Source organism: Convolutriloba macropyga, chromosome 1 (assembly GCF_964194025.1).
Source record: "Convolutriloba macropyga chromosome 1, txConMacr16.3, whole genome shotgun sequence".
Lineage (NCBI taxonomy): Eukaryota > Metazoa > Xenacoelomorpha > Acoela > Convolutidae > Convolutriloba > Convolutriloba macropyga.
In genome coordinates this window covers 13,081,213-13,103,277 of record NC_134468.1, presented here as the reverse complement: position 1 = coordinate 13,103,277, position 22,065 = coordinate 13,081,213, and the positions used below count along the sequence as shown (strand labels likewise).

Here is a 22,065-nt window from a genome sequence, read left to right as displayed (position 1 = left end):
AGTAAATCTTTCTTCGTTCTTAAAATCGGGGTGAGCTGTAACCGTAGAAACACCTTTCTAGTTCACTTTTAAAACCTTCCAAGGTCACAAAAAGTTGAGTTAGAGTTGAGTCACACTTGAAAACTTTGGCTCCGTGGTTCTTGCACCATATGGTACTTTCTACCACAAACATAAAAGAAGCAGCTACTGGAGAACCAACTGCCACTTAAAACAAACAGCAAACTTGGTGAATAAATACTGAATCACCAAATGGTGTGTTATTTTCATCCCGCAACGTCAGATGTCGTCAACCATCTGACGTGGCGCAGATGGTTCTCTCTCGAAACGAAGTGGAGAGAGAGAAATCTCTGAATTGAAAAAACAGAACACACCGAGAATCCTGAAAATCAGTTGGCAGAAAAACTGTTAAAAAATAGCCAAATTGTTGACTGGTAAAACTCTACTTACTTCCGCACATTCTCCTCACAAACAAACTCTCAGACTAAACTTTAGTTTTTTTTTCTAAAATCTAATCCGACCGTCCTGAAACTAAACTGGTAAGCCAAACTTAGTATAGCTCATAAGTTCCAGCTATCCCCGCTGATTTGAGAACGAAGAGCCTTTTATAGATGTTCAATATTATAGCTTTATATTTTAAATATTATTAGATTGGAATGGGTTTTCTAACTGTATACATGACTTGGTGAATTAATAACTTATTTAACCACATTAGTAATTTAACTGAGACTTATACGCACTAATCGGTAAACCAAGAGCGATAACACAGCGATTGGTTTACTTTATCATTTTCGAGGTTGTGGACAATTCGGATATATTCTGGATACAGCCCCGATTATGATAGAGGCTAATTCTAACGTCTGTTTTCAATACATATTTTCAAACATAAAACTACGCATTGAAGTAAATAGTTTTTCTGAAGAAACATAAATGAGAAGGCATTATTGTAATATTGAATTAAAATCCCGGGTTGATAACTAGGCAATTTGCCTTCCCTTAAGTTGTATATTTTTGGAATAATAGTTTAGCTGGATAGGAGTCATCATACGGACATAAAATAACAGAAAAATCATGAAAGCGTTTCAGTTGAACATGCGTTGTGTGGCAGGTTCTTGATACGAGAATCAAAATTTCTATTTTTTCAATTTTTTTTATCATTTCAATTCTTTTTTTACGTACATTTGTAATATTTTTATGGAAAAAATACGAAGAGAGCATAAACTAAGCAAAATATGCATATTAAATTATTGAAGTTATATTTTTTGATTACTTCGAAAGCAGGTTGATGATCGTGTAAGGAGTCGGAGCGAAGAAAACCTCAGAACAGCTGAGAAACAGCGAGAACAGACGCAAAAAGACAGTGGCTATTCCGATACAGTAGAAACCGATGACAGATATGACATCCATGGTTATCACCAGGATCAATTTTTCGAAAAACCAACAGCTATTAACGATCAAAAAGGTTACGTAATTATAAATTTTTGGGGTCATTTCATTTCCCTCTATTGAGTTTGAAGGTACGCAGAAAACTAATGAATTTTTGAATTTTTCCACTGCAATGAATAACCTAAATACAGGATCTTTCTCAATAAAATACAAAAAAGGACAAGATTGAAGGATCTTAGCGAGAAATGTAAGATGGCCAAAGATAGAGTAACAAAACTTGAAATGGAGCCAAGAGCTCAAGAAATGAACGTAATTGTTGGATCTTTTGTGCCCCCCCCCCCAGTACGTTATGCGCCCCCCCCCCCCCCCGATACAGAGCACGTGCCATTAAATAATAAATCATTATGTAAAAAAGTGGCACGTGCGTCTGGGGGGGCACTAAGCTGAGGGGGGGGGGGCACAAACGGAAAAGACACTGATTGTTAGAGAAAAAAAACTCAAGCCTTTATGATTTTTTGGCCGTTTTTGAGCCTTTTATAAACGTAAATGACCAGGAAAATACCGTCTTTGACCAATAGTTTTAAGAAATGCCTGCTATTTATTCAGCTGATTTATGAATTTTTGGGGTCATTTCATTTCCCTCTATTGAGTTTGAAGGTACGCAGAAAACTAATGAATTTTTGAATTTTTCCACTGCACTGAATAACCTAAATACAGGATCTTTCTCAATAAAATACAAAAAAGGACAAGATTGAAGGATCTTAGCGAGAAATGTAAGATGGCCAAAGGTAGAGTAACAGAACTTGAAATGGAGCCAAGAGCTCAAGAAATGAACGTAATTGTTGGATCTTTTGTGCCCCCCCAGTACGTTATGCGCCCCCCAGATACAGAGCAGGTGCCATTAAATAGTAAATCATTATGTAAAAAAGTGGCACGTGCGTCTGGGGGGAGGGGGGGGGGGTCGCCCACTAAGCTGAGGGGGGGGGGGCACAAACGGAAAAGATCCAGATGGTTAGAGAAAAAAACTCAAGTCTTTTTGATTTTTTGGCCGTTTTTGAGCCTTTTATAAACGTAAATGACCAGGAAAATGCCGTCTTTGGCCAATAGTTTTAAGAAATGCTTGCTATTTGTTCAGCTGATTTGTAAAAATCTGCTGCCTATTTTACGCATATTTTTGAGCGTTCTGGACAGAACCGTGTCTCACAATTTAATCTTGTAATCCTTTCAAGCATCGCAAGTGATGAAAACGGTAGTTGTCATTTGAAAATTTGAGATTAAGACAAATCAAAAACTTTAATTATGCGCAAAATAATTTCCAATTAATAAAGGTCAGTTCTAACAAACCTATGTTAACTAAATTTAGAAGCAATACCTTTCATCTCAATATTATGCTTACATGCAAAAAAACATATTCGAATATTAAATTGAGCGTTTTTCATATCCTGCAAAAATTTTTAAAAAAGGTCTAGTTGATTCAGGATGCCAGGGAGGCAGTCCGGGAATTCTAAATTTGCCGGCAAAATCACTGCAGTGATAAAAATTCTTAGAGTTACCACCAACATAATTTGAGACTTAAACACCAAAATGGATATCTTGGCAGGAAACAATTTTTTTTTCAACTTACAAAAAACTGGGAAAAATGATTACGAAAAACATTTATCGAGAAAAAAAGCTTTTTTTGTCAAAAAAGGTTTCAAGTTTTTGCTCATTAATTAAAATAAAAAATTGGATGTTTTTATTTCCGATTCTTGCAAATAAAAGTAAAGCTTAATTTAGATAGTTTTACAAAATATGTTCTCAAAAAGGGACGATGAGAAAATGGTTTCTGGAATATAGGAAAAACTATTAGAAGAATTTATCTGTGAATTTTAGGTTACAATTCCACTTTTTTGGCCATCTTTCCCATCAAAACCTAAAACAAGCGAGCAAAAACAACTATGGTCATTTTATTTACTTTCTCTTCCTTGTAAAGAGTAATGGTTGGTGTGGTTGGTTTGAGAAAAGAGCTTTAATAAGTCAAAGATTTTGTCAATCTTCAAATGTAATGACCAGTTGTTTCAATTGAAATTTCTGCAGTGACATTTACGTTGTGTATAAAAGTGGTCTCGGATTAACAATTTAAAGTTTTCCCAATAATTTACTGCTTCAAATTTCGGTTCCAAATTTTTGCGGGCATTTTCACAGATTAATAAAAATTTATGATAAATTCTCATGTTTTCGATTTTATTTTTGGGAAAAGAAAATGTTCCCATCTCTAGTGAATTATCCGTTATGTTACTTTTCCGGATTTTTGCAGTCATTGTCGGGGTCTGGTGTGCTGTGAAACCAACTTAAAATTGATGCTTTGCCAGTAAAGTTTAAGCATAATTTAGATAAGTTAAAAAATTGTACAATACTTTTCCACAATTACTGCTGACGTAGGAAATGCTTACTCAATAGGTAATTAGTTTTACTAGTTCTTATTCGAGGAAAGTGTGATGGGTAGTTCTAAAGGCCCGCAACCGTTTGCCACCCAAATTCTTCCAACACTATTTTAAGTCGTTTGAATATAGTTCGATTTTGTGTTAGTCATATTTCTCTGTTCGTTTTTATCTTAATGGTTGATGAAATACCCCTACATCTACTTTTGAAAAACAGTCGTGACCCTGAAGCTCCAAAAGACCTAATAAATCAAAGTAGTTGATTTTTTTGTTTTCTGAACGGCATTCTATTATCTGAAGGGTTTTATGAAAAAAGACCTCAACAAAGTGTTTACTCGAAAACAACCTTGTCTGTGACTATATTCCATAGTCATAGTTTTGAACAACTCTAATTTAAATGTATTTTTGAGGCAACGATTAGAGCTATTGCTGCATAGAAATATCAGAAAATGTTCACAAATGAAATCATCACATAAACTTAGTTGAGGTAAATGTATGCAGTCTGTCGCATGAAATTGACTAAGCTGACGTTCCAAAAACACCAAAGCTTGAAATTGAAACACAAGCTTCAATTTGGTCCTTTGATGGTCCCTTGATCTGTTGCTCTGAACATGTTTCAAATGTGAACGTTTGTTTTGGAACTCTAACACCTTTTTCATTTTGCCCATGATTAGATAAATGAACCCCACCAATCTGCTGTAGTTGGGGGGGGGGGGGGGGGGCAGGTGGTTTGTTTGAGCCTAAAAGGGCAACCAAAGGCAAATATAGGTACCACGTCTTATTTTTTTACATTTTTGCGTAAGCAGAATTGAAGAAGGATGATGTGTGGTTGAGTCAGTTGGAGAGACTGCTGAGAGAGACCTCGGATGAATGGATCTCGAGAGTCGTTGGGGAGGATGGGGAGGGGGAGGGCAGGACAGTTGGCCACCCAGAAGTCAAGGGTTCAGATGGGAATCAAACGGAACACGAACATGGAAAATTAGGTGGAGAGGAGTCATCAATCATACGTCGAATCCTGAGTTTAGATGACCATGACAATCCGAATCGTGAACAAATTGGAGCGAATGGGTTTTGAGATCTGCTTTTTCCTCGATGTTTGGTTCTGCATTGTCAATCGAATTTAGGAAAAAAATAAAAATGTTACTTTTACGCACAGAAGAGAAAAAAAATATAGCGTGTCGTATAAAGTTGAATTAATCTTACAGTAGTGGATAAAACAAGGGATTCAACCACCAGCAAAATTTGTCCCTTTCTCCTAACGCTAATCGCGCATGTCGAATCAGGCCAAATTTTACTGTTTGTTGAATCCCTTGTTTTATCCACTACTATATATTAGCTCTAAATTCAATAAAAAATTAATTAAAATCAAAAATAAAAACAAAAAATCAAAAAATCAAAAGCAAAATTTACATTTCACTCTTTAAGAGTGATTCACTCTTATTCGGAGTGATCCCCAGTAGAAAAGATCGCTCTTTTTCGCTCTTAAAGAGTGATTCCCTCATTTTGGATATTTTTTTATACTTTTTATTTCAAATTATCTATACTTTTCAATAAATTTATATTTTCTTTTATTTTTTCTATATTTATTCCATTATTAATAAGAAATGATACAAAATTATAGTATTTACATGAACAACTATCAGTGAAACTGCTCAACGGAGTTGTTTTGTAAAATCGCAGATCCTCTGTTTGGTTAATAACTAAAGGACTTACAGCTCTAGGACTTTGCCAACTAGGATTAATTGTTTTATCCGCGAAGCGGTTACACCGATCAGTTAAATTTCTACTAAATCCTCTAGTCAATTCTATATCTGGATGTTGTTTCTTTACATGAGCCCGTATCCCATCATATCTCACAACAGAAGTACAATATGGACAATTAACTTCAGCTGAAGTACAACTTCTACATGTATACTTACCCTCATCAAAATTATTTAGTGGTTTTATATAATTACACTTATTACAACATCTAGTTAATACTTCTGAGCTGGGGTTAGGGTTAGGGATAATGTTAAGGTTAGGGTTAGGGTTGGGGTTAGGATCTGAGTTAGAGTTATAGTCATAGATAGAATCAGAACCAGAACTAGAGTTAGAATTGGGGTTAGAACTAGAACTAGAACTAGGGTTAGAAATAGAACTAGGGTTAGAACTAGAGTTAGAATTTGGGTTAGAACTAGAACTAGGGTTAGAACTAAAATTAGAATTAGAATTAGAATTAGAACTATGGTTAGAACTGGAACTAGGGTTAGAACTAGAATTAGAATTAGAATTAGAACTAGAACTAGATTCATTTTTTAAAGAACAACCCCATGGGGAAAAATCATTAGCACAAATAACACTTAATATTATATTACCACACATACATTTATCAGTTTTATCTTTATGAAATGATTCATAATGATTTTTTAAAACAGCAATGTTTCCACATTTATAGTTACACTCTAAACATTGTAAAAGCATTTATAATAGGTGTAATTATAAAATTAGCTAGGTTGTAGAATATTATTTAGCCATGATTTCAATTAAATCTTTAGTATTATCTTTAGATGTGATACACTCTGATAAATATTTATTTCCTAAAGTATTGAGTGCATTAGCTTTACATCTCTTATCTAAGATCAAATCAAGGTCTAATTCTTTTTTTTATCTTTAACAAAATTTATAATCTTTTCTCTAAATTCTTCATTATTTCCATATAGTTTGTTTAAAAACCTTTCTCCCTTTCTATTCAAAATTCCCATCTCTTCATTGACGAAGTCACAGTTACACTGATCAGTATACGAACTTTGTTCGTGGTTTACCAAACTGCTTTCCTGATAGGTCTTCGACCATGTTTCACTTTTAGTATACGCACTTTGTTCATGGTTTACCAAACTGCTTCGTGTTTCACCTTCCAACTCTTCTCCATATCCAACATTAACTAATGTAATTACTTTACTCAACATTGTGCTTGCTCCCATTGCTACAGTTCCAGCATTTCTTGATATTGAATTAGGATAAATATAACTAAATATAATTAAACCTGTGCCTATAATTCCACCAATATTTGATAAAATTTTCATACCCTTTCCCATAATCATTTCTTTAGATAGAACATCTTTCTGTGTTTTAATATTATTTAAAGTAAGAAGTTGATTAAAATAAAACTGATAATTAACATGATTAATAACATTTCTATCTGTTGCATTAATCATTAGTGGTTTCATATATGCTATAAGTTTATTTATGTCTTCTCTTTCTAAATCATCTTTTAAACTAAGAGCTTTTAAATCAAGGAAACCAACTCTTGAATCATATATCATTGTTCTATTACTACTAATAATAATAAAAGTATTTTCCTTTTTATTATATTTAATTATACCATAACGAATTTCATCTGACATTCCATCTGTATAATTGTAATAGTTACTATTTAATTCACTAATTATTTTATTGAAGTCATGTTCACATTTATATATCTCATTAAAGTTTTTAAATAGGTCAGGTCCATTATAAGTTGTTAAATAAATAGTATCACAACTCATTCTTGCTGTATTAATTATTTGAGCTGGTTTATGACACATTACAATCATTTGAATATTATAATGTCTACCTTCTGTAAAATAATAACCTATATCCCCATTTAACCTATCACCCATATCATCAAGTATTATTACACAATTTTGAAATTTATGCATATTATTTTTTGTGATCATATTTATATCACATTTATTAAACCCAGTATAAAACTTATTAGACTCAGGATCTATCCAGTCTCTGTCATCTTTACACACTATAACTATAATTTTAGCTTGATCTTGAACTTCATCTTGATCTTGGTCTTGATTTTGATCTTGATCAGTGAAACTGCTTCGTAGATCTTGGTTTTGGACTGTGTATAACTTTAAATATTGTCTAATAAAATATGTTTTAACTGTACCAGTTCCACCATAAACAATAGTATGTAATGGTGACTTTTCATATTCAAATCTAACTAGACTCCTATTCATAAATCCACCAAAGCTTTCTTCTAGTTTTGTATATTTACTTGGTCTTGAATCATATATTATATAACAAATTCCAATTATAATAATAAAAATAAAAACCGCACTACCTGTTTCCATTTTTATATATATAAAATTTATATATATAAAAATGCTCATCCTAACTTTTGAGGAATTCAATAATAAATTTAACATTGATAATAATGCTATGAGTGATATCAGAATAAAAGATATAGGTAAAGATATAAGTTTTTTATATTTATTGGATGAAAAACATGGTGAAACATCGGTGGAACCGGTTCCCCAATGGGTGAAGCCTCATCAAAAGTTTAAACCTAATAACAATGGTGAAACATGGACGAAGGCCCATAGTCCTACTAACAGTATCTCTGTAAACATAAATGATGATCTATATTCATGGTTAAATGATGATGATATAATTACTGAAGCCGCATTCCCAGATAACTTTAGATGTATAATATCTGGTCCTAGTGAATGTGGTAAGACATTCTTATTGAAAAAACTAATTCTAGTTAGTATATACTTTGATAAGCTATACATCATTGGACCTACTGGTGATCAGTACCATGGTATAGAAAGAATAAACCCAAAAGCAGATGTTGAATTTATTAAAGATATAAAAGATTTACCATCTTCTGATAAACTACCCAAAGACTTAAAGAAACTAATGATATTCGATGATGTTAGAGCCAAAGAACCAGTTATTAATGAATACTTTTGAAGAGGTAGACATAATAATTGCAATATGATATATCTTAATCAAAACCTGTTCTCTCTGGATAGGCAGAGTGTTAGAGAGAACTGCAATCTATTTATTTTATTTACAGAGAGGTAAAGTCATCATATCTATATATCAAGATTTCTTTAATAATGTTGAACTTAGTTATAATGATTTTGCTAATATATGTAATAAGGTATGGAAAGAGCCTTATAATTATATTGTCATTGATATAACTAAAAATAAAAATATTAATGGTAAACTAAGAAATAATTGGGATCGGAGAGTTTTGTAGTTTAGTTTAAGTGTAAGTCTAAGTCTAAGTACAAGTATAAGTCTAAATCAAATGTAAAGTAAAACTTAATACATCACCATTAAAGTCTATAGGTCTTCCATGCTCATCTTTAATATGAAATTCTATATATTCTATTCAATCTTTAGTTACATTTTGATATAAGATATTAGTTGGTATAATTTTTATCAAGTAACCTGGTGGTTCTGTTAGATTAAAAGTATATAGTATGTCTGTATCTATACCATTATCTTTAGCTCCAGATATAATATTGCAATGAATGTTAATAGTACTAAAACCCATAATATCAATAATTTTCTGAGATTTGTATCTACCTTTTTTACAAATTATTTTTCTAAATCCTAGTAATGAAGCTAGTGAGTTTTCTATATCAAAGCAGAGTGCTCCTTGTTTTATTTCCATTAAACATTTCATCGTATTATTATCAGGTTCTATTATAACATTACCATCAGTTTCTTCTTTTATTAATTCTGCTATGTCAGTTAACTCATATGCTCCCGGTGTATTAGTTGAATATAGCAACGGGATTCCTTTATAATTATAATTAAGTATAGATGTAATGTTTGGGCTTGAGGTAGAGATAGGGTTAAGGTTAGGGTCAGAGCTAAGAGCCCGAGGTAAAGCTTCATCATCTTCTATAACAGTACTAGCATATAAGAATTGATTATTTCTCCTATTCACATTAAACACCGAATTATAAACAGATAATCTAATTAAACCTAATTTTGTTGTATTAAGTATAGGTTCACTAAAGTTAAAATTTTCTGTTGGTTTTATCATTCTTAAGTTAAGTGTATACTCTTCTTTAGTTTTAGTTAAAGCTTCGTGTATATTTTGTAGTTCAAATAAAATCAAGTTGTCTGTCATTTTTTATCTAATAGAAATGGATTTTAATTTGGATACAACTTATGTTTATAATAATGATATACATAAAAGTAAGATTATAAAGTATAAACCTAATAATCTGGCAACAATGAGTACGGTTAATACCAATATTAATATCATACTCAATAGAGAAGAAAATCACTTCAATTTGCGTGGTTCATATCTAGAGATAGAGTTTGTTGTATCAGATGATGCTGGTGGTGTATTTGCTAATGATGCTAATATTAGATTAGTTAATTATGGTATGATGGCATTGTTTAGTTCAATTAAGCTTGAAACTAGTGGTGGTAGGACTATTGAATATATAGATCATTGTCATCCTAATCTATTGATGTATAAGTTATTAACTGGTACTGATGATGAATATGAGAGTGATTTTGTTAAAAATCAAGGCAATAGAGATTGTCAACTTAAAGGAGACCATATTGCTGCACAACGAGGTCATATGTATATGATGATTAAGATGAGTGATCTATTTGGTTTCATAAATGATTTAGAAAAGATTATATATGGTTTAGGATTTAAACTATTATTAAAAAGGAATAATAATGATAGAGCTCTATATAGAGTTAATGCTAATCCTGGTGCAGTTGCTAATGATGGTAATATAGAAATTAGAGATATATCATGGTGTGTACCTAGTATTGATCTTAGTATTGATAATAGAATTATTGTGCAAAAGATTTAAGTAAAAAGAATAATGTAGACTTTAGTTATTATGAAAGAAAGACATTTTATAAGAATGTACGCAATGCTACTAACTTCTTGTTTGATCTAGGTATGGAAAGTGGTATGGAAAGACCACAATATATTATAGTTGGTTTTGAAAAAAATAATGTGAATGAGCAAACTCATGATGCAAGTACGTTTGATGTAATGAATGTTACTGAAAGTTATTGTAAGATTGGTAGTGAGTTTTATCCCGAGGATAGAATGAATATTAATTATGGAACAAATAATTATGATGAGGCTTTTGAAGAGATTGTTAGCTTTAATAAAGATTATAATGGGCTACCACATAATATAAAACCATATATAAATCATAGAACATTCAAAAGTAATTATAAAATGTATGTATTCGATACTAGATATCAAAGGGATCATATAGGTCCACAACCAATGCAACTTAATTTTAAATTTAGTGCTGCAGTTGCAGATATTATATGTCATGAATTAGTATTAACTAGATAGGTTATTAGTGTGAACAGTGATGGTAATAAGATGGTAGACATAATATCATAGATATAATTTAAGTCATAGATATAATTTAAGTCATAGATATAACTCTAGCGATAATTATAATTTTAGATATAACTCTAGCGATAATTATAATTTAGATATAACTCTAGCGATAATTTATAATTATAGTATAATATAATTATTGTTATAATTATATACTTATACTTATTCAAAACTAATTCATATTGTGTTGGAGGTAGACATTATAGTGGTACTGTTAATATAAGAGGAGCTATCACTTCAAAAGGTACTAAAATGTTAAAAGGTATTTGTGTTTTATGTAGAAGGAATAAATCAATGACAGTATCTGATGCAACAATAGAAGCAGAAGGACTTAAAGATTTCTTTAAAAGTGTTCGTAGGGCTGCAGTTAACTTTGGAAAAAAAGTTGCTAATAATCCAGTAAGTGCATTAGAAATAGCAAGTAAAATAGGAAGTGCAGCTGCATCTAGAAACCCTAAAGCAGCTCTAGCGGCTACACCTGATTTAAGTAAATTTGCAACTACTGGTGAAGGTATAAAGGTAGTACAAAAAGGAAGAGGGTTATACTTAGTTACAAAGAAAAGATAATTATTTGATTATGATTATAATTATGATTATATTATGTTTATGATTATGATTATGATTATGATTATATTATGATTATATTATGTTTATGATTATGATTATAACTAAGATTATGATTATATATTTATCGATCCGTGTAACTGCTTCGCGGATAAATATTAATACTAATATTATTGTTACTAAAAACATTGTTATTACTAAGCACTAAGATCTTTAATCTAAAAAATACTCAGCTTGTTTTTTTTATTCTTCTTATAATCCTTATATAACTTAACAAATTCATTATACTCATCATTATCTATTTTATTATCATTCATTGATCTAGTATATAGTTTATTAAACTTATCACTGAACTGTTTACTTAAAATATACATTTGTGAATACTTTATAATTTTATTTCTAATTTTAGTATTAATTGTTTTTGATAATGAACCACAAACAGTTGCTGTAGCAAAAGCGGTTGGTATAGAATAAGCTAATCCTATACCTGTTAATGAAACTGATGTTGTTGTTGCAGTTGTTGCTATTGATGATAATAATATTTCTGTTATCTCAGCTATGTTAATGTAATTCTTATATCTACTTAACTTCTTATTATAGTTATTAGTTTCAGTTTCATAATATTTTCTAATATCTTTTATAAAGTTAATATTGTTGTTAAATTTATTATTAGCTTGAATCTTTTCGTTGATCAATCTTTCTGATACTGATGACAAATCTGGATATAGTAATCTCTCACTCGGTGCTGTTGGATTGGTCATTGCTTTGCTTATTTTCATTAGTAAAAACTCTTTCTATTTCTTTCATTATATCTTCTTGATTAAAACTATAATGCATCTCAAGTCTGTCTTTCTCTTTATTATCAAGTAACTTACTTTGTAAAAGTATAGCAATTATATATTGTACTATAACACCTCTAAGAGATTTTTTGTATTCTTTCATTTCTCTCAGACCGTTAGTAAACATTTCATCTAAGTGTATGTTAGTTATATTCTGATTAAATTTATTATTATCAAATTCTTGCTTTAATTGATTATATTTAGAGATAGTATCTGCAGCAACTTTATTACAAAACTTAACTGTATTTCTGACTTCATTTGTTGATTCAATAAACTCATTAATTAGTTCTTCATTAACTTGTGTTTCATTTAGTTGTAATGTTTTAGTTGTAACTTTATCAAAGTCACCCTTTCTTAGTTCAGTTATGTTTCTACTTAAGATGTCTATTTTATTAGAAGAGGATAATAAGTTATTGTCACAATACTCTTTATTAACAACATCTTTTTCATCTCTAGGAGGATGAACATTTGTAATTTTATAGGTATCCTTCATATCAATATCATCATTATCTTCTAGGAATAACCCACGAGCCTTACTTAGTGTTAAGTTGTTTGTTGATGTTGTTGTTGATTGGTGTTTAGCCTGATTGAATCTGTTTCTTGTCATTATTTATCTTAAGAAATATATTTAATGATTCTAAAACTTTGTTATTAGATTCAAAATCAAACTCGGGTTTCAATAGTTCCTGTTCATAATATTTACCTTCTATTATCTCTCCATAAATATCTTCTATTTTATATGTTGGTGGATGTGTTTTTAGAACTTCATTCACTTTAAACAATTCTATATTCCAATTAGAAGTGTAACCTTTAGAGAAGATATTACGTTTATCTGCATTTCTAACATAATCACCAACTTTAAATTTTGGTGTTGCTTTGGTAGAATTAATCTGCGAAGCAGTTTCACTGATATAGTATTTAACTTTATCAGGATTATTAGAAGCGTCAACTGGTGTCATATTAATTGTTGAGTGAATGTTATTGTTATATGTTACAACAGCATCATTTAATATATTTACCCAATTACCATCACCGTTGATGAACATTGGTTTATTTATTATGTGTAATAATGTTCTATTAAATCTCTCTATAAACACAGCCTTTAAATCACAATAAGTAGAATATAGCTCTATCCCTGAAGCGGCTTTGCCGGTTCCATATTCTTTAAGTAAAGATTTTAATGTTTTATTGTAAAACTCACTACCTGTATCTACCCATAACTTTTCTGGTTTTCTAGGTTCAGAGCCACCTTGTGGATTTTCACTTAATACTATTTTAAAACCATTAGTTATAGATAAACCAGATTTTTTTTTAAAGGAATAGCCCATGCATATTTTGTGAAGATATCTATAACTGTTGATATAAACTTATAATTCTTATTGTATTTACTTAGAGATGACTTATCAATTAAATCAGCTGACCATGTTTCATCTTTATATAGTGGTATTATTCTTTGTCTTTTAAACTTTGTTATTTGAGGACTGAATACTTCTTTAGCTAGTTGTTGTTGTTGTTGTTTTTCTAACGTTTTCTTTATGGACATAGTCATCTGCGAAGCAGGTTCCCTGATCATCGAAGTTGTGAGCTTGCTCATGGACGTAGTCATGGTTTCACCTATTTACCATAGTTAAAAACAAAATTATCTAGTTGGTCTTGATTAATAATATTCATAGATAATAGTTGCTTAGATATATCTAGCATTTCATCATTTAACCCATCATGACCAGCTTTTGTTTCTAGTATTAATAATTCTAATCTTTCTATTAAACTATTTGGGTTGTCATTTAATCCCCTGCCAAATATATCATCTCTTACCTCCATTATACGTTTTATTGTTCTATATCTAGCGCTTTTCTTATTCCCTTTTACTAAATCATATCTAATATCCTTTAAAAACCTTTTAATTTTGTTTTCATCTTCCTCAACCTTATCATCATATGTTACATTTGATTTAGTAAGAAAATCAGTAAATCCTTCTGAAAACTCATATAAATTATCCCTAACTAAAAATGCACCCTGCTCTAGAGTTATATCAACACCATTCATTTTCTATCTGTCACTAGGTAAATCTACGAGTTCTAATTTTAATTGAGGATTAGTTTGAGCCCCCATGTCATGAAGAAGTTTGGCTGTTTTTGTATCAACATAAACTGGTGCTATATCTTGAGTTTGCTTTATGGTCCCCTTTAACGTTTCACCAATCTTGGAAGCAGTTTCATGAACCCGAGAAGCTGTTTCACCCATCTGCAAAGCAGTTTCATTAAACTGGGAACCAGCTTGCTCGATCTGCGAAGCAGTTTCACCAATCATCTTAGTTTGTTTATCTAACTCTTGATTTTGCCAATCTATTGCTCTTAATGTTTGTTCACTTAATGCTAGATTGTGTTCATTGTTTGCGTTGATCTGCGAAGCAGTTTCACTGATAGTTTTAGTTAAAGGATCGAATAACTCTTCTATTTCACCATAATATTCTTGTTGTTTTAATTTATCTTCTAATCTATTTCTTCTGTTTTGTTTTTCTAGATTGTTTAATTCTATAAGTTTATCTAATTTAGTCATTTTATTTGTATTGAAAAATTATAATAAGAGTAAAAAATGGATAATGAAAACAGCTTCTCTCTTAATCTAAAAAGATGTTTAGCTTGTAAAAGACGTTGTAATACTATAGATGAGTTTATTGATCATATTAAGGAACCAAATCATGATGATTTAATAATTTCAACTTATTCTAAATATGTAGATGTGGCTAAAAAGATAATAAAATTTCTAGAATATAATAAAAATATAACAACTGGAGCTACACTACATAAGAATACAATCATGGGAGACACTATGGAAAAATATATGGCTCAGATAATGATTTATAATATACTAACTACCAACCATATGGATGTAATGAATGAATTAGGTCTATAATTATTTGTTATAAAAATTAGCAAAGCTCGTTATATAATATAATAGCAACTTGAATTAACTTTCTATCATCATAAATGGTTAGTTCTAGAATATTATTAACCAATAGGTCTTTGTCTCCATCTAATGATCTGCGAAGCAGTTTGGTAAACCGCGAGCTGTGCTCGTTCACTGATGCTTGGTGGATCATTTTAATCAAATCTCTTTTGAATAGATATAGATTCTCATCGTGAGGATAGCTTTTAATATTATTTACATAAAATCTTTTATCATCAAATGTGTTTAGACTTATCTTACTTGTTTTTGTTGTTGTCATGTTATTGCCCACTTTTTGTATTCTACATTCATCTACTGTTCTCTGTGTATTATTCATTAATGCATCAAAATAATCTATGTGCCCAGCATTATTATGCTTCTTTATTCCTTTTTCTTTAGTGTTTTTAGGATAATTTTTGAAGCTATATGTTTTGGGGGACAATGCAATAAATTCCTCAATAATCCTACTTCCCAGCTCGTGCTTAAACTTGCCGGGGACTTTATTATTAGTTTTTATAGGTACTTCTAAATTAGATAAGTCCATATGCTCATCACTAACTTTACCTTCACTATAACTTAATACGAAACTGTCCGTATCCATATAGTGAAGTGTTAGATCTTTGAGGGATGGTTGTAGAATATTATAGAATGCATCATACATGTCTAATTTACTTAATTCTAAGATAGTAACACCTACATATACTGGAGAATCATATTCTATTTTTTTTATATATTCTATTTGGCTATAATCTCTATATCTAGTTATATTCTTAAATGTTGGTTTACATACACTTTTCATTATCTTTTCTTCATCATGCAAGAACTTGCTTTGAAAGAAGTGTAGAGGATTCATGCACATTCTTCCATATAATGAGTTGTTCATTAATTTCCCTACATCCTTTTCTGCTTCAGTTTTAGCTGTTGCTCTTTTATTTGTATTGTTTTGTATATAATCTCTACTTATATAATCTTGTTTAAATTTAATTACTCTATGTATTTTTGTTACTTTTACTCCCATCTTAACATAGAACTTTAACATCCTATAATGAACCATATATTCTGTTTTGTTGTTTTGGTCTAAGATTAATTTCTCTGATCTGTGAAGCAGTTTCCCTGATCTTGCTTTACTTTTCCCTCTTTCTTGATATCCCAATTCATTATCATTTATCTTTCTTTTATTAGGCATTAGTGCTAACTGTTCTGTTCTCTCTTTACATTCATTAGTATAACCAATATCACAAACTATATAGTAACCATGATCATTATCATCTGGAGTATTCAATATTACATCTAGAGTAGTAGTAGTAATTAACTCAAAATCCTTATAAGGAAACTTTTGCATCATTGCATAACCATATAGGTTGTTTGCGTCTATGTACCATATATTTCTAATAATAACTTTATCATTAGTATCTGCGAAGCAGGTTCCCTGATAAGTATTAGTATTAGTATTAGTACTAGTATTAGTATTAGTATTCGTATTAGTATTAGTATTATCATTAATGTTAGCATTAGTATTAGTATTACTAACATTTATATATCTATCACCCATTATTTCCGCATATACCACCTCGCTTTGCTCCAACAAAATCATCTAGCATTTGTTTATCTTGTAATGTATCTAATGTTACACCGCTTGACATTAACCAACAATCAAAACTATAACCCGGGAGACTAACGTAATGTAGTGGATTGAGCTTGAATTCTTTCATACTTAGTTTAACATATTCATTCATGCAATAGTCTAATATTTCCACATCATTTTGTAAATCCTCTATAGTTAGATCTTTACCAGTTTTATTACTGTTTTCCTTATTAAAGTTATCTACTTCTTCTTGTGTTGGTAATTTATTATGTAGAGAGGATTTAAAGTCTTCTATTTTTAGATTACCTATAACTTCTTGGTAGGTAGCTTTGCTACCATTGACAGCTTTGCTGTCATAATCATCCAAACCAAAGCATTCATATGGATATAATGTTTTAGTTTTACATCCGTATATCCTTGCCATTTGATCGAGAGGCATAGCTAAGAAGTTATAACTGTCTAAGAATTTGAGACAACCAATGCTAAACATCTTAGATTTACCAGCAGCTAGTGGTATGTTATCTACTTCTCTTTTATCATTATTCTGTTTAAAGAGTTCACTGTATAGTAGATTGAAGTCATAGCCAGAGCCATTATGGAATATTACTGGAATGAAGTTTTGTTGTTTGTATCTTAGATTACATATTTTACATGCTGGTCCTCTATATTTACCAGTTTCATGACAATGATCTCTTACTTTATTAATACATGTTTTACTGCAGATATGACAAGTGTTATTAGTTTCATGATATAATTTATCATCTTCTGTGAATATCATCTTTTTATTATGTTTGAAATTATTCTCAGTTTCTATTTCTAATAGATCTCTAGCAAATCTTTTGATGCAGCCTAGACCGAAGTAGTGTTTGAAGTTACCCCGCCAGGTGTAACTCAGAGCTATTGGAATATGTTCAGCTATTACATATTTACAATCATTAGATGTGACATCGGTGAAACCGCTTCGTGGATCAACAATGCAACATTCTATATCGGCAGTTATAATATTTTTTATATTCTGACGTTTGTGTTCATTTACAAAAGTAATATGTTTTTTCTTAGGACAACAATCTCTGTTTTGAATGAGGTGCTGCATTCGTGTTTATCATATTTAATTTTTGAGTTAAACCAATAGGTACACCTATCACAATAATAATATTTAATGTTGTTTTTATTTGGTCGTTCTAACAAGGTTTCTATATTTTTTATTAGGGCACAGTGTTCTATTTGACCATTACTCCAAACTAGTATTCTTACATCTTTTCTATCTTTATTAAAATCATCCACTTGTTTAAACAATTCGATTTTACCATTACCACAAGGTGTGTATACCCAAATATTAATATTATACAATTTCTGTATTCTTATTATATAAGCAAAATCATCTTCATGTTGTTGTCTTTGTTCAATTAGTTTATCTACATATTTACTTTCTCGAGTTGCATGGTGTGGGGCGGGAGGTAGCCAAGCAGTTATAGTTAGTTGTAAGCAATTGTATTTATAACTACGTATATTTAATATCGATTTAGAGTTTTTGAGATCTGGAGGTAAATCTATATAACTACCAATAGATGCTTTAGTTGGTTCAATGTTTAACTGAATACTTCTTATTCCAAGAAACTCAAAATCATAACCATAACCTTCATATATTTCCTTTTCGAAATCTAGCCACCGATTGAAGTCACCATATTCATATATTGCATTATTATTTATATAATCAGTATTGAAAAATATTTTAGTAGTTTTATCTTCTTCTTTGGTTCTCTTCTTATAATCACATTCAACCGTGATCTTATATTTAAAACTCTTAACTTTACAAAACTGGTAACAGTTTTAATTTCTTCTAAAGAGTAATTAGTTGCTTCATCTATATCTTCAATGTAATTCCCAGCTTTATCAGTAATATAAAATTCTCTCATGTTCGGACTTGAGTTTATATCGAAGTCTTCTGTGTTTTCTAGATACATGCGATTGTGACTATATGAATTAGTAGTTAGAGCTACTTTACTTCTACATTCTTCATGACATTCTTTACATTCATACTTAATTCTGGTGTAGATATCCTCTTCAGTTTTAGTTTTAGGTTTGGTGGCTGGTTCAGTTTTAATAATATAATCATCTTCATCCAAATTATACACCCTCTCCGAGATTTCCTCTTCTTCAGACTCAAACATTTTCTCCAATAGTTCCTTATGTTTGAGATCGTATGATTGATGCCTGTATAAAGCCTTCTTTGATTCAAAGGATAGATTACAGACATCGCAGAAGTTTATGACACTAGTATTACTTGATTGAGACATGATGTATTTTTTTAGGGAAATAATCAAAAAATAATTTTTCGAAAAATGAAAATGAAATGCAATAAATGTATAAATAAACCTTGGAAAGAATGTTGTAATAATTGTAAAGAATTAGAATATTCTTGTTATGTATGTAAAAATATGGTTAAGGTTAAAGATTATATAGAACATTTGGGATATCATTATTCTGATCCTGATCAATATCTAACGTGTAGTATGTGTAACGTTTATAAACATATATCATTATATAGATTTAGAAATAGGAAATGCAGACTATGTATTTATCTTCATAGATATAGATATGGTCACACTAGAAATCAATTCAGAGAGCATGTTTTTAAGTATAATATTCAAGAAGACATAGAAAAACACTAATCACTGTGTTTCCACCGATCTCAGTGTTTTTGACTGTATACCCATCACAGTGTGTCCCATATACAGTCTCACAGCAGGGATCTGCGAAGCAGTTTCACTGATCATCCTTTTTAAGAACTGTGAATTTGGTTTTTTTTTATCTCACTTATTTTTATAGTATTTCATCAGAGTCGGGGGACGTTCACTGGAGTCAGTGAGGAAGGAACCCCAAACCTTCCGTTTGCTAAGGCAACTTAACTAGACTCGATGATTTAACCACTGCACCAAGTGAGACAGAAACTTTTAGTTTTAATTTTATTGAATATTGATTAGGCGATATATGAAAATTTTTATTATTTTAATATTTCTTTCAATTTTTGTTCAAATTTTTTCTTTTTTGATCAAGTTTTTTCGCAAGTTGGTTTTACGTGCTTTTTACACGGTCTCATCTGCGAAGCAGTTTCACTGATTAGTTTTATACTAGTATCTGGGGACCTCCACCGGAGTCGGTGGGGATAGAACCCAAACTATCGGTGAAACCGCTTCACGGATCCGTCTGATAACAGTTAATTACCAGCTTAACTCTGTACTAGTGGTTCGCACTAAGTGAGACAAGAAATGATAGATTTAAAATATAAAAGAAGTGAATATAGAGCTAATATATAGTAGTGGATAAAACAAGGGATTCAACCACTAGTAAAATTTGGCCCGATTCGACATGCGCGATTAGCGTTAGGAGAAAGGGACAAATTTTACTGGTGGTTGAATCCCTTGTTTTATCCACTACTTCTTACGTTTCGAAAACACAGCCCACATTGCTCAGCTGCATGCTAAATCTCCTATTTTAGGCGTTTTTCGAACATTCGATTATTCCAATTTTATCTGACAGATTGATTGACTTGCAGTCAATAAGATAATGAAGATAATGTTTATAAAAGGTTTGGAAGAAAGATTAAGAACTACAAATTATGTCATTGGACATGATGCGGACATTTTTGGACAATTTCCCGGATATTTAAGTCGGTTTTCACTCTCTTTCACTGTTTTTGTACTTCTTTTCAAAAGTTTTCAGACTTTCCCAGTATTTTGTATTTGCCAGGACTCGGATTTTAGACTTACCAAAAAATTCATGTTTTGACTCTCACAGGAAAAATTTTAATTATGATTGAAAAGTTTTTAAAAAATATTGAAAAATATAATGAGAAATTGTTAGAAAACCAGCAGAAGGAAGAAAACAGTTTGGACAAAATACTTCAAGATCAGTGGAGGGTGATGGCCCAATAAAGTCTACGAACGAAGTGACGGCATCCTTACCAAAAGGAGAAGCAACAGGGAATAATTTGTTCACTTCTTACATGGACAATACCATTCCCACAATGAGGTCAGTAATTTTGGAATCGTACTAACCATAAAACGGACCAATATGCAACCTTAATCGCAGCAAGTTCATACAACGGAATTTTTCATAGACTTTTATGTACCATTATGATTTGTTGATGGTTGGTAAGTCTGGTCAGCTTAAATAATCATGAAAAAAATTAAGTTTGCTATAGCAGAGCTTAGTTTACATTAAATGGACGGATCAAAGTCTCACCAAGATTAAACACAGTCATCTCAGCACTTCAGTTTTAAATTTTTGCACGCCTGAGAGAAGACTCAAACATTTAGAATTGAGCCTAAAAGTCTCGGGAAAATTGATTAATTGCTCTTGATGCTCTTGAACGAACTTTGAAGCAACCATTGAAACCGTGAGTGTCTTTTTTTCGCAAAATGTTTGTTTGACAGTTTTGACTTCTTGTCTAAAATGCCTTTCGTTTGCTTGATCGATTTAAATTGACTTTGCTTGTTCAAACACGAATAATTAATAACCACCCTCATCTTCTCAGCCGGCTATTATAGCGCTCCTATTTTTTACAATTCAAAGAATTTGAATTGTATTGGGTCGCTGTCTTTTTTTAAGATCTGTTCACACATTTTCATGATTTTTGAAGTAAAATTGGAGTAGTGATTTTTTTCACGCCGAAACAGGAAGTAGAGCGAAAAAGTGAGTGGTTTTGCGGCGTGAAATTCTTTCACTCTAATTCTAACGTAGAGTGAGAAAACGGTGTTTGAAAAAAATTCGCTTTCTCGCTAGTGGTTTTTTTTCACATGCGGCAATTTCGCTTTGATTTTTTCTGTTTTTTTTTCGATTTTTTGGATCGGATTTTGTTCTAAATGGTTTTCCCAATCCATTCATAGTCCGTTCTAGGTCTAATTTTCTGTTTAGTCAATGAAATTTCTTTGAATTGTACGTCAGGACTTGTCCTGCTATGTTTTTTTTACTTCGTCGAACTTTTTTTTCGCTTTAGCCATTTTGCCGCATTTTCGACATTTTGTGTGAAATCTTTTTGACTTCTCTTGGCCAGTTTCACTCTTCTGTCATTCTGCTCAAAGTCCTTTTAAACAGCTGCTCAGCAAAACAATTCAAATTGAAGAGAGTCAGTATAAAAAATCAAAGTCAGAATTAGAAACG

General features: G+C 31.0%; 1 protein-coding gene across 15 annotated transcripts in view; it reads left to right on the top strand.

The window, feature by feature from the left end:
• LOC142335132 (uncharacterized) overlaps positions 1-22,065 on the top strand; it is a 190,326-nt gene that overhangs the window by 74,684 nt on the left and 93,577 nt on the right. For 10 of the 15 annotated variants that reach the window (XR_012758855.1, XR_012758854.1, XM_075383543.1 and 7 more), the window contains 3 exons: positions 1,280-1,459; positions 4,610-4,871; positions 20,785-20,934. Coding sequence is in view for 13 of the 15 variants with exons in the window: in XM_075383543.1 (XP_075239658.1) it covers positions 1,280-1,459; positions 4,610-4,871; positions 20,785-20,934 (592 nt within the window). In the remaining 2 variants the exon portion in view is untranslated. Of the gene's footprint in view, positions 1-1,275; positions 1,460-4,609; positions 4,872-20,784; positions 20,935-22,065 lie in introns of all 15 variants that reach the window. The other 5 variants (XM_075383577.1, XM_075383591.1, XM_075383583.1 and 2 more) reach the window with 3 other exon arrangements.